Consider the following 13,356-nt stretch of genomic DNA (forward strand, 5'->3'; position numbering starts at 1 on the left):
TAAATTTTCTTTCAGGCTTCGTTTGTGCAATTACACGTGTGTGGAGTGGCAGGTGGCGCCTTTTTTTAGGTCCTGATGACCTGGAGGGTGACTCGTAATCACCCTGAAACGTATGAGGACCCTAAGGAAACCTCCCCTGGGGGAGAGAAAGGGCTGGGGTTAGAGCCAGTGCGTTGGGGCTCGACTGGCACCTTCTGGTGTGAGCGGCACCTGTTGGGGGTTCCACACGGAGCCGCAGCCAACAGTGCCCGGGCCCCCCACCCCTGTTCTGAGCCCAGGCACTCCGCTCTGAGCAGCGCGCCCCCAGCACCCTGACCGCCTCCGCAGGACCCCGCGCTCTACCCCCAGGCCCCGCGCCCCCTAGCCCTGGGCCGCGCCCCACATCCCTCCCCGAGCCGCAACACCCCACCGGACCGGACTCCCTCGAGCCGCCGCTCGTTGCGGGCCTGAAGCGCAGCGCACCTACTGGCCAGAGCTGCCGAGGGCGGGAAAAGTGGCCAACGGCTGCGCAGGCCCTCGGGCTGCTGAGGAGATGGCGTCGATGGCGTCGGCCTCCAGGGCCTCCGTGCCCGCGGACTCATTCCGCACCACCAGCCCGGGCAGGCGAGGCGAGAAGGCTGCCTCCGCTGTCCCCGGGGACACGGCGGCCGCGACCACCCTGAAGGGCACCGCGATCCCAGTGCGGTCGGTGGTGGCCTCCCCTCGCCAGGTGAAGGGCAAAGCGGGCCGGGAGGCGGCCAGGCTGCGGCTCCAGCGCCTGCCCGCGGCTCAGGCCGAGGACCCGGGAGAGGCGGCCGAGGAGGAGGAGGAGGAGCCCCTGCCGTCAGTGCCTGAGGATGAAGAGGAGGCGCAGCCCCTGCCCCCAGTCTGCCTGTCCCGTATGAGGGGGATGTGGCGGGACGAGAAGGTGTCGCTGTATTGCGACCAAGTGCTGCAGGACTGTAAGGTGAGCGGATCCAGGACAGGAAGACGACGGTCAGAAGCTCGCCGGGGCCTGGGGGCAGGCATCTGGGGCTTCCCTCGGAGGCGGATGGGGGTCCACAGGGCACAGCGAAAACCTGCGTTTCAAAAAATTAAATGGAGTCAACCTGTGTAGAAAGTTCACCTTGTTAGAGGTGCCCGCGTCGTGCCCTAGAGGAGTTAAGGTTCGAGTTTCCGACAAAATTCGTCAGTTAACGGGACAGCCCTGAGAGAATTTTCTGAGAGCTCCTAAAAAATGAAGCTATATTGGCCTTATCATTGCACAGGCATGAATCTTGGTACCTTTATTTAACAGTTTATGCCCAAACATGAGCAAGATCACTTAGCCTTGACTTTTACACTAGAATGCTAGAAATTAAGAGTACTTCCCACTCAGCAGTCCACGAGGTGGCATGATATATATATATATGTGTGTGTGTGTGTATATATATGTGTGTATATATGTGTATATGTGTGTGTGTATATGTGTGTGTGTGTGTATATATATATATATTATTTTTTTTTTTTTTTTGAGACGGAGTTTCATTCTTGTTGCCCAGGTTGGAGTGCAGTGGCGCAATCTCGGCTCACCGCAACCTCTGCCTCCCGGGTCGGGTGCAAGCAATTCTCCTGCCACAGCCTCCCGAGTAGCTGGGATTACAGGCACGCGCCACCACGCCCGGCTAATTTTGTATTTTTTTTTAAGTACAGACGGGGTTTCTCCAGTTGGTCAGGCTAGACTCGAACTCCCGACCCCAGGTGATCCGCCCACCTCGGCCTCCCAAAGTGTTGGGATTATAGGCGTGAGCCACCGTGCCTGGTGGCATGATTTTTTTAATATAGAAAATACGTATCTGATAAAACGGAATAGAGCAAATATTTCGTGTTTCTAACCTAGTCTTTTAAGTTGTAGCAGAAGAATTTGTGTACCTGCATATTCATTGCGGTGATATTTATAAAAAGTTGAAAATTAAGACTAAACAATAACTAGCTGTCTTATCTATGAATTATTCCAGTGAATAGATCTCTTTTAAGTTTAATTTTTTGTTGGTCATGTTTTCCACTAGATGTGGTTTCAGTTAAAATCTGTAACTTTCCAGGTCGTTCATTATTTAAGGCTATATTGGTTCCATTTGAAAATAGAAATCAATAAAAAAAAAACAGGTAAAAATCTATAATTTCATATATTTATACATAGATACATTTTTTTCTCTTATTAGGCAGAAGATGCTGATGAAGTTATGGGTAAATACCTATCAGAAAAATTAAAGTTGAAAGACAAATGGCTTGGAGTCTGGAAGACTAATCCCAACGTATTCTTTGTGAAATATGAAGAAGCTTCTATCCCTTTTGTTGGTATACTGGTTGAGGTAAATAAATTTTATTTGATCTTTGTTCTTTTTGAATCAGTTTTTTTCAAAGACTAAAATATGACTATTATTTGGAGATTGATACACAAGAGTTGACACATTTTACTTCTGTTTTAAGTCTCTGAGAAAATAGTGTAAAAAGAAGGTAAGGGGAATATTAGTGCCTATAAACCATTATTATTAAATGGAATCTAGTAGTATCAGACAATATTTATTAGCCTAGTTTTTGCTCAAATAATGTAAAAATAACAAAAGTGCATTTCTTATAAAATTAGTAATTTAGTCTTTAACAAACTTGGGACTTCTTTTTCTGTCTTTTTCCTTTAATCTTCATTTATCTGAATTATGAAGTTTACTTCAGATGAGGAAAGAAAACGAATGGATCAGAAAACTATTGGCAAAATTTGAAATTTTTTTCCTTTGAAAAGTACCCTTTTTCGGGAGACTGAGGCAGGAGAATGGTGTGAACCCAGGAGGCGGAGCTTGCAGTGAGCCCAGATTGTGCAGCCTGGGCGACAGAGCAAGACTCCGTCTCAGAAAAAAAAAAAAAAAAAGAAAAGAAAAGTACCCTTTTAGTATAATATCTTCCAAGCCTTTATCTGATAAGATTTTTCTTTTCTTTTCTTTTTTTTTTTTTTGAGACGGAGTCTCGCTCTGTCACCCAGGCTGGAGCGCAGTGGCACGATCTCGGCTCACTGCAAGCTCCGCCTCCCGGGTTCAGGCCATTCTCCCACCTCAGCCTCCCGAGTAGCTGGGACTACAGGCGCCCGCCACCTCGCCCGGCTAGTTTTTTGTATTTTTAATAGAGACGGGATTTCACTGTGTTAGCCAGGATGGTCTCGATCTCCTGACCTCGTGATCCGCCCGTCTCGGCCTCCCAAAGTGCTGGGATTACAGGCGTGAGCCACCGCGGCCGGCCCTTTTTTTTTTTTTTCTTTTGAAACAGAGTCTCGCCCTGTCTCCCAGGCTGGAGTGCAGTGGTGTGATCTCGGCTCACTGCAACCTCCGCCTCCCGGGTTCAAGCGATTCTCCTGCCCCAGCCAACTGAACAGCTGGGATTACAGGCACATGCCACCACACCCAGCTAATTTTTTGTATCTTTGGTAGAGATGGGGTTTCACCACCATGGCCAGGCTGGTCTTGAACTTCTGACCTTGTGATCTTTAGTAGAGAAGGGGTTTCACCATGTTGGCCAGGCTGGTCTCGAACTCCTGACCTCGTGATCTGCCTGACTCAGCCTCCCAAAGTGCTGGGATTACAGGCATGAGGCACTGCGCCCAGCCCTAATAAGATTTTTCTTTGTTAGGCCTGTAGGGTAAACATTGTGGCATGTTTGATTCTGTTAAAGGTCAATTATCCTTATATAGAAATTAATATTTATAATCACAAATGGTACCCTTGCCCCAGATAGATAATTTAAATCTGTATTTTTGGATACAAGAAAAACTTATGTAACTCATTATGTTATACACTACTTGAAAACAATTTTAAAATATATGTTCTATGGAAAAGTCAGTGTCAGTTTTACAGATAAAGAATGGCATCTGGGTGTGGTGGCTCATGCCTGTAGTCCCAGCACTTTGGGAGGCCAAGGCAGGTGAATCACTTGAGGTCAGGAGTTTGAGACCAGCCTGAGCACCATGGTGAAACCCCCCCATCTCTACCAAAGAAAACAGGCACACACCTGTGGTCCCAGCTACCCAGGAGGCTGAGGTGGGAGGATCACTTGAGCCTGGGAGGCAGAGGTTGTAGTGAGCCTGGGGGACATAATGAGACCCCATCTCAAAAAAAAAAAAAAAAAAAAAAGAATACCATATTTTCAGTCATAGAGATTACAAAGGAATGTAAAAGATTCTTGGGATTAATTTTTCAATAAGACTCTATTAGTTAATTTTTCATTAATACTCTGTTTCTTTTTTTTTTTTTTTGAGACTGAGTGTGGCTCTGTCGCCCAGGCTGGAGTGCAGTGGCCGGATCTCAGCTCACTGCAAGCTCCGCCTCCCGGGTTTACGCCATTCTCCTGCCTCAGCCTCCGGAGTAGCTGGGACCACAGGCGCCCGCCACCTCGCCCGGCTAGTTTTTTGTATTTTTTAGTAGAGACGGGGTTTCACCGTGTTAGCCAGGATGGTCTCGATCTCCTGACCTTGTAATCCGCCCGTCTCGGCCTCCCAAAGTGCTGGGATTACAGGCTTGGGCCACCGCGCCCGGCTAATACACTGTTTCTTTTCCTTTTACTTTTTTTTTTTTTTTTTAAAGATAAAGTCTCACTCTGTTGCCCAGGCTGGAGTGCAGTGGTGCCATCTCAGCTCACTGCAACCTCTTCCTCTTGGTTCCAAGCAATCTTCCCACCTCAGCCTCCTGAGTAGCTATGACTGCAGGTGTGCACCACTGCACCTGGCTAATTTTTGTATTTTTAGTAAAAACGAGATTTCACTATGTTGGCCAGGCTGGTCTTGAACTCCTGACCTCAAGTGATCCACCCACCTCAGTCTCCCAAAGTGCTGGGATTACAGGCATAGCCACCATGCCCAGCCAGTAGTACTCTGTTTTTTAGAGGTTTGCTCATCTTCAGACTTTGAGTAGTTTTACCTAGATCTTTCACAACTTCTCTGGATTTTTTTTCATCTGGATAAAAATGGTTTTCATCTGGCTTTGTGTTTTTTTGTTTGTTTGTTTGTTTTAGCAGTATAAGTTTGTGGGGTTTTTTTCAATCAGGTTTTATGTGGAAGCTTAACATTAAAGCAGAACATTTCTGATTGAAATAGATGATGGTGTCTTAGCATCTCTCTCAATACCTCATGATAGCCCCTACACTCCATAAAACTTTTCAAGATCTCTAAAGTTCCATGGAAACTCAGTGGATTAGGTTACCTGTAAGTTCTATCAATTTCTAAGGTTTTACCTGCAATACAGTGATTATTTAATCTGTCTCTGCCTTGCTTGAGAATCTGTGAGGGTCTATTAATGTCATCTAAATGTTAGGAAGACAAGATGAAACATGAGAACAGAGGTAAAAGAAGAGCAGTATATTGGCAGATTCTAATTCTTTTGTGGCAGAAAAACAAGGGAGAGCAACTCTTGGGACATCTTAAAATAGTGCTGCACGATTAATATTGTTGTTTTATCTGACTCTCCTTCTTTAGTCTTACTTCAGTTGAAGTATTAATAATGCTATATAATGCTCTTTGTTCTGATTTCACAATAATTTATTCCTATGGACCCCCAATCGCTTTTTCTTTAGATGCTATATTAGTTTTCTATTGCTGCCACAGCAAATTACCACACTCAGTGGCTCAAACAATACAAATTTATTATCTTACAACTCTGTAGGTCAGAAGTCTGACATGGGCCTAACTGAGCTAAAATCAAGGTATATGCAAGGCTGCATACCTTTATGGAGGCTGTGTGGGAGAATCTGTTTCCTGGCCTTTTTTAACCTCTAGAAGCAGCCTGCATTCTGTGGCTTGTGGCCCTCTTCCTCCATCTTCAATGTCCTTCTCACATTGCATCTTTCTGGTTCACTGCAGGCTAAAGAGGCAGTCCCCTTTTAACAGACTCGTGATTAGAATGGGCCCAACTGGGTAATCCAAGATGACCTCCACATCTCAATGTCTTTAGTTGTAATCACTTCTGTGAAGTCCATTTTGCCATGTAAGGTAACTAACATATTCACAGATTTCCAAGGATTAGGGCATAGATGTCTTTGGGGGCCATTATTCTGCCTAACATGAATTCATAACAATAACCAACCAACAAATAAAAAACTTAGAAACATAGTGTTGACTCCTGAACAGTGCAGGACCCTGCACAGTCAAAAATCCGTATATAACTTTTGACTTCCCAAATACTTAACTAATATCCTACTGTTGACTGGAAGCCTTCCTGATATCATACACAGTTGATTCACACATATTTTGTATGTCATAAATTTGATAAACACTATATTCTTACAATAAAGTAAGCTAAAGAAAAGAAAATGTTATTAAGAAAATTGTAAAGGCAGGGCACAGGGGTCCATGCCTGTAGTCCCAGCATTTTGGGAGCTCAAGGCAGGATGATCGCTTGAAGTCAGGACTTTGAGACCAACCTGGGCAACATAGCAAGACCTCATCTCTACTAAAAATTTTAACATGAGCTGGGTGGTGGTGCACACGTATAGTCCTATCTGCATGGGAGGCTGAGGCAAGAGGATCACTTGAGCCCAGAAATTTGAGAGCAAGACCCTGTCTCATAAAAGAAAAATCATAAGAAAGAGAAAAATGTATTTACTATTCATTATATAGAAATAGATCATCATAAAGATCTTCATTTCTGTTGTCTTCATGCTGAATAGGCTGTGAAGGAGGAAGAGGAAGAAGAGGAGTTGGTCCTGCTGTTGCTAGAGTAGCAGAGGCAGAAGAAAATACGCATATAAGTGGACCAATCCAGTTGGAACATGTGTTGTTCAGGGGTCAACTGTACTTGATTGGAAGGAAATCTAGCATATCCTTAATTTTGGTTATAAAATGGTCCAGAAATTAAGAAATTTTTTTTAAATTTATTTATTATTATTATACTTTAAGTTGTAGGGTACATGTGCATAACGTGCAGGTTTGTTACATATGTATACTTGTGCCATGTTGGTGTGCTGCACCCATCAACTCGTCATTTACATCAGGTATAACTTTTGCACAAAGCAGTTTGGCAAAATATATCAAGAACTTTAAACTAGCACTTTATTTCTGGAAATTTCTTCTATGAAAATCAGAAATGTGGAGAAACATTGTTTCTTGGCCTTTTGCCTAAGATCCAAGTGTAGAAATGCAGAAAAGGATTTAGGTGTTAAGGTGATCATGGTGATTTTTTTTTTTTTTTTTGAGTCTGAGTCTCGCTGTGTCACAGTGGCACGATCTCGGCTCAATGCAGTCTCCAACTCCCGGGTTCAAGTGATTCTCCTGCCTCAGCCTCCCAAGTAGCTGGGATTATAGGCATGAGCCACCACACCTGGCTAATTTTTGTATTTTTAGTAGAGATGAGGTTTCACCATGTTGGCCAGGCTGGTCTCAAACTCTCGACCTCACGTGATCCACCCGCCTCAGCCTCCCAAAGTGTTGAAATTACAGGCGTGAGCCACCGCGCCCAGCCACCTGGGCTTTTCTTTGCATCATATATTCTAGATGGGGTACTAGAAGAGCTAACAACCTGGAAACATCAACATGTGTAAAACAGCAACAACAAAAAGCAGAATGAAGACAGGAAAATTATTGTACTTGAAGATAGAAAAATAGAAATTATCAAATCTTAACACCATAAAGAAAATAGATTTAAAAGGACAGAACCTCAGGGACATGTTGGACTATAACAAAAGACCTAGCATTCATGTCTTCAGAGTTCCAGAAGGAGAGAAGAAAGAGGGAGGGCTAAAAAATATTCAAAGAATGGCAGAAATTTACCAAATTTGGCAAAAGATATAAACCTACAAATTTAAGAAGCCAACTTGAGAAGCATGGTTAAGGGTGGGAGTACTCCCACTGGGAAGAAGGGAATTGCATTAAAATTTACTGGTACTGAATGTTGGGATCCTCTATCTTCTACCCTCCAACTGTGCTTCTAGAACACAGGCAACTAAGGCATATCCCTCCAGGAATAAGTTTTGAAATATTTTTGTATGATCATGTGTTAAAAAAAGAAAAGACTTAATGATACTGACTGACCACAGAAAGAGACTGGGTGGATCAACCAGTGAAGAGGAGATGAGGAGGAGAAGAAAGGAAGAGAGAAGAGAGATGGGGGAAGAGGTCGATGGCAAGAACAGAAGAAAGCAAATTGTCAAATTGTAAAAGTTTCTCAGAACCAAAGGACATACATTTGTAGACTGAAAGGGCCCACTTAGTGTCCAGCACATAGTGAAGTTTGGGAATACTGGGGCCAAAGAGAAGGTTCAGTAAGATTCCGGAGAGAAAAAAGATAGGTTTATATAAAGAATCAAGAGGTAGAATGGCATCAGACATCAGATCTTTACTTTTTTGTTTTGTTTTGTTTTTGAGAAGGAGTCTCACTCTGTCTCCCAGGCTGGAGTGCAGTGGCACAATCTCTGCTCACTGCGAGCTCCACCTCCTGGGTTCACGCCATTCTCCTCCCTCAGTGTCCCGGACTACAGGCGCCTGCCACAATGCCTGGCTAATTTTTTGTATTTTTAGTAGAGACGGGGTTTCACCGTGTTAACCAGGATGGTCTCGATCTCCTGACCTCGTGATCCTCCCACCTCAGCCTCCCAAAGTGCTGGGATTACAGGTGTGAGGCACTGCACCCAGCTTTTTTTTTCTTTTTAATACGGAGTCTTACTCTGTTGCCCAGGCTGGAGTGCAGTGGTGCAGTCTTGGCTCACTGCAACCTCCACTTCCTGGGCTCAAGCAATCCTCATGCCTCAGCCATGTGCCACCATACCCAGCTAATTTTGTATTTTTGGTAGAGACGGGGTTTCACTATGTTTACCAGGCTGGTCTGGAACTCCCGGCCTCAAGACATCCTCCCGCCTCGGCCTCCCAAAGTGCTGGGATTACAGATGTGAGCCACCTCACCCAGTCCAGACTTTTTGAAAGTAATTCTTAGTTTTAAAAAGCTATGAAAATATATTTTCAAAAGTTTTAGCTAAAGTGATATCCTACCGTATAATTTTATGCCTGGTCACACTATAAGTGAAGAGTAGAAAAAAGACATTTTCAAATATGTGAGGTCTCAAAAGTTATGTCCAATGCACCATTTCTTAGGAAGTTAATGGATGTCATCTACAATCAAGAAATATGAAGACATCAGATTCAAAATGTAGAGATGCCACAACATAAGAGAAAAACAAAGAGAATTCCTGGGATGATGGCAAAGTGATAACAGCTATGTACATAGCAGGCCTAGAGAGCCAGTTCAGATTAGAACTGGTCAGAGAACTCTGGAAGAGTGCTTTAAATAAAATGAAACCAGTATTTTATTTTGAACACAATCTATTGGCTTTGAACATATTGAAGAGAGATTTTTACAACTTAAGGAATTTGGGGCTAAATTAATGAAAGCCATGTAGAAAATGAGCAAATGGCTGGGTGCAGTGGCTCACACCTGTAATCCCAGCACTTTGGGGAGGCCAAGGTGGGCGGATTGCCTGAGGTCGGGAGTTTGAGACCAGCCTGGCTAACATGGTGAAACCCCATTTCTACTAAAAATTCAAAAATCAGCCGGATGTGGTGGCGCACGCCTGTAGCTCCAGATACATGGGAGGCTGAGGCAGGAGAATCACTTGAACCCAGGAGGCAGAGGAGTTGCAGTGAGCCCGAGATCACACCACTGCACTCTAGCCTGGGTGACAAAGCAAGACTCCGTCTCAAAAAAAAAAAAAAAAAAAGAAAGAAAGAAAGAAAAGAAAATGAGCAAATGAAAAGCAATACAATTATTGACTGCTGGGAAAACAACATTTTTTGCAGGAAAGAAAAATCAGCTCACACCATATGGCTCACCTGTGAATCACATTTTTCAAACATATTAAGATAAATGCTGAATACTTAAGATATAACCACACTGGTGAATGAAAGGCCAGAAAAGAGTGGTTGTGTATTACGGAAATGAGGGAAAATAAAGAGACAACTGAATTCTTATCTTTCAGAGTTAGAAGTCAATATCCAATACCAAAAACTGGAAACAAAACTTTAAGTAGCAATATGAGCATATTATTTAAATATAAAGATATAAATGTCAAAAAATAATCAACTAAAAGAGTTAAAAATGGTTGCCTCTGAGGAGCAAGAATTAGAGGGTGATAGAAGACTGTCAAGGAATTATATTTTTTTTTTTTTTTTTTTTTTTTTTTTTTTTTTTTTTTTGAGACGGAGTCTCGCTCTGTCGCCCAGGCTGGAGTGCAGTGGCCGGATCTCAGCTCACTGCAAGCTCCGCCTCCCGGGTTTACGCCATTCTCCTGCCTCAGCCTCCCGAGTAGCTGGGACTACAGGCGCCTGCCACCTCGCCCGGCTAGTTTTTTTGTATTTTTTAGTAGAGACGGGGTTTCACCGTGTTAGCCAGGATGGTCTCGATCTCCTGACCTCGTGATCCGCCCGTCTCGGCCTCCCAAAGTGCTGGGATTACAGGCTTGAGCCACCGCGCCCGGCTCTTTTTTTTTTTTTTGAGATGAAGTATCATCTATGGCCATACCACCCTGAAGGCACCCAATCTCGTTTGATCTCGGAAGCTAAGCAGGGTTGGGCCTGGTTAGTACTTGGATGGGAGATGGAGTCTCACTCTGTTGCCCAGGCTGGAGTGCAATAGCGCGATCTTGGCTCACTGCAACCTCCGCCTCGTGGGTTCCAGTGATTCTCCTATTTTAGCCTTCTGGATAGCTGGGACTATAGGCTCATGCCACCATGCCCAGCTAATTTTGTATTTTTAGTAGAGACGGGGTTTCACCATCTTGGCCAGGTTGGTCTCAGACTCCTGACCTCAGGTGATCTGCCTGCCTCAGCCACCCGAAGTGCTGAGATTACAGGCGTTAGCCACTCTGCCTGGCCTCTTTTATTTCTTTATTTATTTGAGAAGGAGTCTTGCTCTGTTGCCCAGGCTGCAGTGCAGTGGTGTGATCTCGGCTTACTGCAACCTCTGCCTCCCAGGTTCAAGTGATTCTCCTGCCTCAGCCTCCTGAGTAGCTGGCATTACAGGCATGCACCACCATGCCTGGCTAATTTTTGTATTTTTTAGTTAAGATGGGGTTTCACCACGTTGGCCAGGCTGGTCTTGAACTCCTGACATCAGGTGATCCACCCACCTCAGCCTCCCCAAGTGCTGGGATTACAGGCGTGAGCCACCGCGCCCAGCCTGAATTCTATTTTTCATAACAAACCTGGTACAGCTATTTGATTCTAAACCGTATGCATGTATAATACTGAAAAAAAATCAAAACTAGGCCAGGCCAGGTGCAGTGGCTCACGCCTGTAATCCCAGCACTTTGGGAGGACGAGTCGGGTGGATCACCTTGAGGTCGGGATTTTGAGAGCAGCCTGGCCAATATGGTGAAACTCCATCTCTACTAAAAATACAATTAGCCAGGCTGTGGTGGCACATGCCTGTAATCCCAGCTACTTGGGAGGCTGAGGCTGGAGAATCACTTGAACCCGGGAGGCAGAGGTTGCAGTGAGTTGAGATTGAGCCACTGCACTCCAGCTAGGGCAACAGAGTGAGACCCTGTCTCAAAAAAACCAAAAAAAAAAAAAAAAAAAAAAAACCACACTAGGCCAGGCATGGTGGCTCATTCCTGTAATCCTAGCACTGTGAGAGGCTGAGGCAGCAAGGTCACTGGAGGCCAGGAGTTCAAGACCAGCCTAGGCAGCGTAGTGAGACCCTGTCTGTAACAAAAAAAAAAAAAAAAGAAAAGAAAAAAAAAAATCGAGTGTGGTGGCACAGGTAGTCCTAACTAATTGGGAGGCTGAGTGGAGAGGATTGCTTGAGCCCAGGAGTTCGAGGCTGCAGTGAGCTATGATCGTGCCAATGTACTTTAGCTTAGGCAACAGAGTAAAACCCTGTTTCTTAAAAAAAAAAAAAAGAGAGAGAGAACTAAAATATTAAAATATAAAGCTCAGTATCATATTTCATAATGATTCTTTGGAAATATATTTTTGTCTTGTCACAAATATGGATTGCAGATCATTTATTATCTTCAGACACCCAGTTTTAAATTGTTATTCTATTTTCTAAGTTTTCTTCTGTCCAATAACTGCTTTGAAGAATAGAATTTATATTTAATTAATTATAAACTTTGTATTTCAAAGTTTGGTTAGTGATTTGAAAATATTTCCTGTATTTAAATGATTATTGTTTTAGGTCCTGATGATGTAACACTTGCTGATACTTAAAATATTTTTTTGACATAACTCTACCAAAAAATAGAGAATTTCATTGGCTGTACTTGAAAATTTTCAGAACAGATTTTGGAAGTGTTTGTGTTAACACTAATTTTGTGCCAACATTTTGAAATTTGTATTAATATATAATTTATTAAATTTTTTAAAAACTATCAACTTTGGTTCTGAAGCACTGATTTTCAGACAAGTACAGGGAAGTATCACCATACTATGGTGAAATAAGATGAATAAACAATATAGCATGTTGTTCATGAAGCTAAATCAACTTAAGAATTTTACTCTTGGTGGCTCTCAGCAGCTCGGGAGGCAGGAGGAGTGGCAGCGGCCAGGCAGCCCAGTTTCGCGAAGGCTCTGGGCGCCCCCCAGCCCGCAGGCACCCGGCACGCGCCCTCCCTGCTGCCAGGATGCCCAAGAGGATGGTCAGCTCCGCCGAAGGGGCCGCCAAAGAAGAGCCCAAGAGGAGATCGGCGCGGTTGTCTGCTAAACCTCCTGCAAAAGTGGAAGTGAAGCCGAAAAGGCAGCAGCGAAGGATAAATCTTCAGACAAAAACGTGCAATCAAAATGGAAAAGGGGAGCAAAGGGAAACAGGCCGAAGTGGCTAACCAAGAAACTAAAGAAGATTTACCTGCAGAAAACGGGGAAACGAAAACTGAGGAGAGTCCAGCCTCTCATGAAGCAGGAGAGAAAGAAGCCCAAGTCTGATTAATACCATACACATGTCTTACCAGTGGTCCCTGTCTCCCATCTTGTGCAATCCAGAGGCATATTTTTATCAACTATTTTGTAAATGCCAATTTTTTAGTAGCTCTAGAAACATTTTTAAGAAGGAGGGAATCCCACCTCATCCCACTTTTTAAGTGTAAATGCTTTTTTTTAAGAGGTGGAATCATTTACTTGTTGTTTATTTTTTGGTACAACCGGAAAGTAGTGTGGGATATTGAATTATGGGAGACTTTGACTGTCTCGTGTGTCAGCTTAACATTCCATAGGTGGGAGGTTAGTTTTTATATCCTATAATACGAAGTATATTAAATGGCAATATGGAGTCAGTCCTGCATTTATTGTCTTCAATATTTTTAATTATTTCTAGTCCCATGTTGTTTAGTAGAATTTTTTCCTAAAGAAAACCACTCTTTGATCATGGCTCTGCCTGT

General features: G+C 43.8%; 1 protein-coding gene and 1 pseudogene across 2 annotated transcripts in view; both read left to right on the plus strand.

Annotated features, from left to right (window-relative positions):
• Positions 1 to 277: 277 nt before the first annotated feature.
• Positions 278 to 13,356, plus strand: part of SHCBP1L (SHC binding and spindle associated 1 like) — a 48,667-nt gene continuing 35,588 nt past the window's right edge. Inside the window, exons 1-2 of one of the 2 annotated variants that reach the window (XM_050766277.1) lie at positions 278 to 946; positions 2,181 to 2,330. In XM_050766277.1, coding sequence (XP_050622234.1) covers positions 533 to 946; positions 2,181 to 2,330 — 564 coding nt within the window. In that variant the 5' untranslated portion in view covers positions 278 to 532. The remainder of the gene's footprint in view (positions 947 to 2,180; positions 2,331 to 13,356) is intronic. The other variant, XM_050766287.1, reaches the window with a different exon arrangement.
• On the plus strand, positions 12,607 to 12,950 carry LOC126940623 (non-histone chromosomal protein HMG-14-like; annotated as a pseudogene).

Source organism: Macaca thibetana, chromosome 1 (genome assembly GCF_024542745.1).
Source record: "Macaca thibetana thibetana isolate TM-01 chromosome 1, ASM2454274v1, whole genome shotgun sequence".
NCBI lineage: Eukaryota > Metazoa > Chordata > Mammalia > Primates > Cercopithecidae > Macaca > Macaca thibetana.